At 45.3% G+C, this 2,749-nt stretch overlaps 1 protein-coding gene across 1 annotated transcript; it reads left to right on the top strand.

Annotated features, from left to right (window-relative positions):
- The first annotated feature begins 391 nt into the window (after positions 1-391).
- LOC130917297 (uncharacterized) lies at positions 392-1,698 on the top strand. The gene has a single exon (XM_057838550.1). It carries the CDS (start codon positions 807-809, stop codon positions 1,692-1,694), a length of 888 nt encoding a protein of 295 aa, XP_057694533.1. The 5' UTR covers positions 392-806; the 3' UTR covers positions 1,695-1,698.
- Positions 1,699-2,749: the final 1,051 nt, after the last annotated feature.

The raw sequence follows: 2,749 nt of genomic DNA, 5'->3' as shown, positions 1-2,749 counted from the left end.
CGCTGCCACCAATGTAGCGGACCGTGTGGGTTGCTGTAGGCACACTCTTCGTGGTAGACAAAACTCAGTAGACTTGTGCTCTTTTGGGCGAAGCCGTCCCGACTCTTTATTGCACCGCCAACCACTCAATAACAACCACTTTTTCCCTCTCTTTTTGCACTCGACTCCCGCGCTTGCCCACGCCATCAACATGAGACACATTTAACCGTTACAATAGCATCTCCATTTCCCAAAATGCAATGCTCATACCCCCACTTTTAGTGTAATGCCTAATCATGTAGTGCCATCTAGTGGATATTTCAGTTCACAACAGTCATCTAAAATACAGTTCTTAATAAAAAACCATGAGCTGTACTTTTATCAGTGTTACATCTGTGTGATACATCATTGGAATGCTTAAAATCTTAATTTTCTGGGGGAAGAAAATTTTTAACAGCAGGGCATTTAAAAAAAAAAAAAAGAAAAAAAAAATTTAAACAGCAAAACCCGAACTGGAGGTGAGAGCATGCGAGAGCAGAATTACAGACGCCATGACTTTAACGAGATATTATCACGTACTTACCTTGTTTCGAATACACACATCCGGTGAGTGTATCGTTTGTTTGTTAGCGCTGCTACTAGTCGCTAATCTCCTAGTGCTCCTCAATTTGTTTTATCCCACGGACACATCGGAGAATCGATCCTAGGCTGGTTCGGCTCTCCTAGTGCTCCTTAATTTGTTTTATCCCACGATTTAACAGGTCGTGGATTAAAACTACTCTACTCTCCTCTTTAGCTCTATCTTGCTAGCCTAGCTTATCCGAGCTATGGCTAGCCCTCTGCCTTCTTCCTCCCGTCTTTTCTGCTCAGTGTGCTGTATGTATAGCGAGCACCCTGGCTCCTTCGTCGAGGGCAGTAGTAGCTGTAGGAAGTGTAGCTTGGTCTCAGGGTTGGAGACCAGGGTTTCTGAGCTAGAAGCACGGCTCTGCACCCTAGAGACGAAAGCTAGTCCTAGCTATAGCCAGGTAGTGGCAGGGCCCGCAGGTCGTGCTTGCGGTAGTAGGATTGCTAGCGCCGTTAGCCCCCCAGCGAGCCTCGTGCAGCCGGGGGAAATTAAGGACGGATTTGTGACTGTACGGGGGAAGCGCAGTGGTAAACGCACAACCTTAGTGCACCAGCAGCTTCACGTCAGCAATAGGTTTGCCCCCCTCAGCGACACACCGGCTGAACCAGACACTCTCGTAATTGGAAGCTCCATAGTTAGAGACGTGAAGCACCCGGCGGTGTCTGTCAGGTGTTACCCAGGGGCCAGAGTCGGTGACATCGAAGGAAACCTCAGGCTCTTAAAGCAGAGTAGGAAGAGGTTCCGCCGTATCGTGATTCACGCAGGCGGTAACGACGCCCGGCGGAGACAGTCTGAGGTGCTTAAATTAAACGTAGCCTCGGTGTGTGAACTTGCTAAGTCGATGGCGGACACTGTAGTTTTCTCTGGTCCTCTGCCTAATTTGGTCAATGATGAGATGTACTCTAGATTCTCATCATTTAACCGCTGGTTGTCTAGATGGTGCCCAGAAAACGATATAGTCTTTGTTGATAACTGGCACGCGTTTTGGGGCAAGCCCGGGCTCATGCGCCGAGACGGCATTCATCCGACTTGGGACGGTGCTGCTCTCTTAACTCGAAATTTGGCCGCCAAACTAAGTCTCCCAAAGTGACACTTCAGAGTGGGGGCCCGGGCGCAGTGTTGTAGTGTAAAACAACTCTGTTAGTAGTGACCACTCGCCTCTTTCCGAGCTGTCACAAATCCAAAATTCAGGACAGAAGATAGAGACTGTGTCCGTGCCTCATATAGTGAACAGGGGAAAACAGAGTACTATAGGAACGAGACCAAAGAATTTAATACATATAGTCCCTGATAGCAGTGAAAATAAAATAGCTCGTAATAAATATATAAGATGCGGATTATTAAACATCAGGTCAATCTCGCCCAAATCTCTGTTAGTTAATGACTTAATTGGGGATTATAATATTCATATTTTGGCCCTGACTGAAACTTGGCTTCAGCAGGATGACTTTGTTAGACGTAATGAATCCACACCCCCAAGTCACGTGAATTTTCACACAGCTAGAAGCACGGGCCGTGGAGGGGGGGTGGCAGTAATATCACACTCTTGTTTAGGTATTAGCCCAAAAAGTAAAGCTAATTACATTTATAACTCCTTTGAAAGTCTAGCACTATCAATTATAGATGCTAACTGGAAGAACCAAAAACCAGTTCTTTTCATAGTGGTTTACCGTCCCCCTGGTCCCTACTCACAGTTTTTGTTAGATTTCTCTGACTTTTTATCTAGTATTTTGCTAAGCTGGGATAGAATTATAATTGTAGGGGATTTTAATATACATGTTGATGATGAAGGTGACTCCCTTGGTAAGGCCTTTAATGACCTACTAGATGGGACTGGCTTCATTCAAAATGTAAATAAACCAACTCATAGTCACAAGCACACCCTGGACTTGATTTTAACCTATGGTACGGAGATTAGTGATCTTAGTGTCCATCCCCACAACCCCGTACTGTCTGATCATTTTCTAATTACCTTTCAGTTTGTGCTTCAAGATAATCCGCCACTAGTGACTAGAAGTCAGATGAAAAGGACATTAGGTGATCGCTCTGTTTCAGAGTATAAACAGATAATTCAGCCTATATTTGCCTCCATGTCATCTAATTATGAAGCAATAATGTCCGGCCTTGCTGTTAATGACGAGTTTG

This window comes from Corythoichthys intestinalis, chromosome 6, assembly GCF_030265065.1.
Source record: "Corythoichthys intestinalis isolate RoL2023-P3 chromosome 6, ASM3026506v1, whole genome shotgun sequence".
Classification (NCBI taxonomy): domain Eukaryota; kingdom Metazoa; phylum Chordata; class Actinopteri; order Syngnathiformes; family Syngnathidae; genus Corythoichthys; species Corythoichthys intestinalis.
Note: the sequence above shows the minus strand (reverse complement) of the source record. Positions and strands in the feature narration are given on the sequence as shown.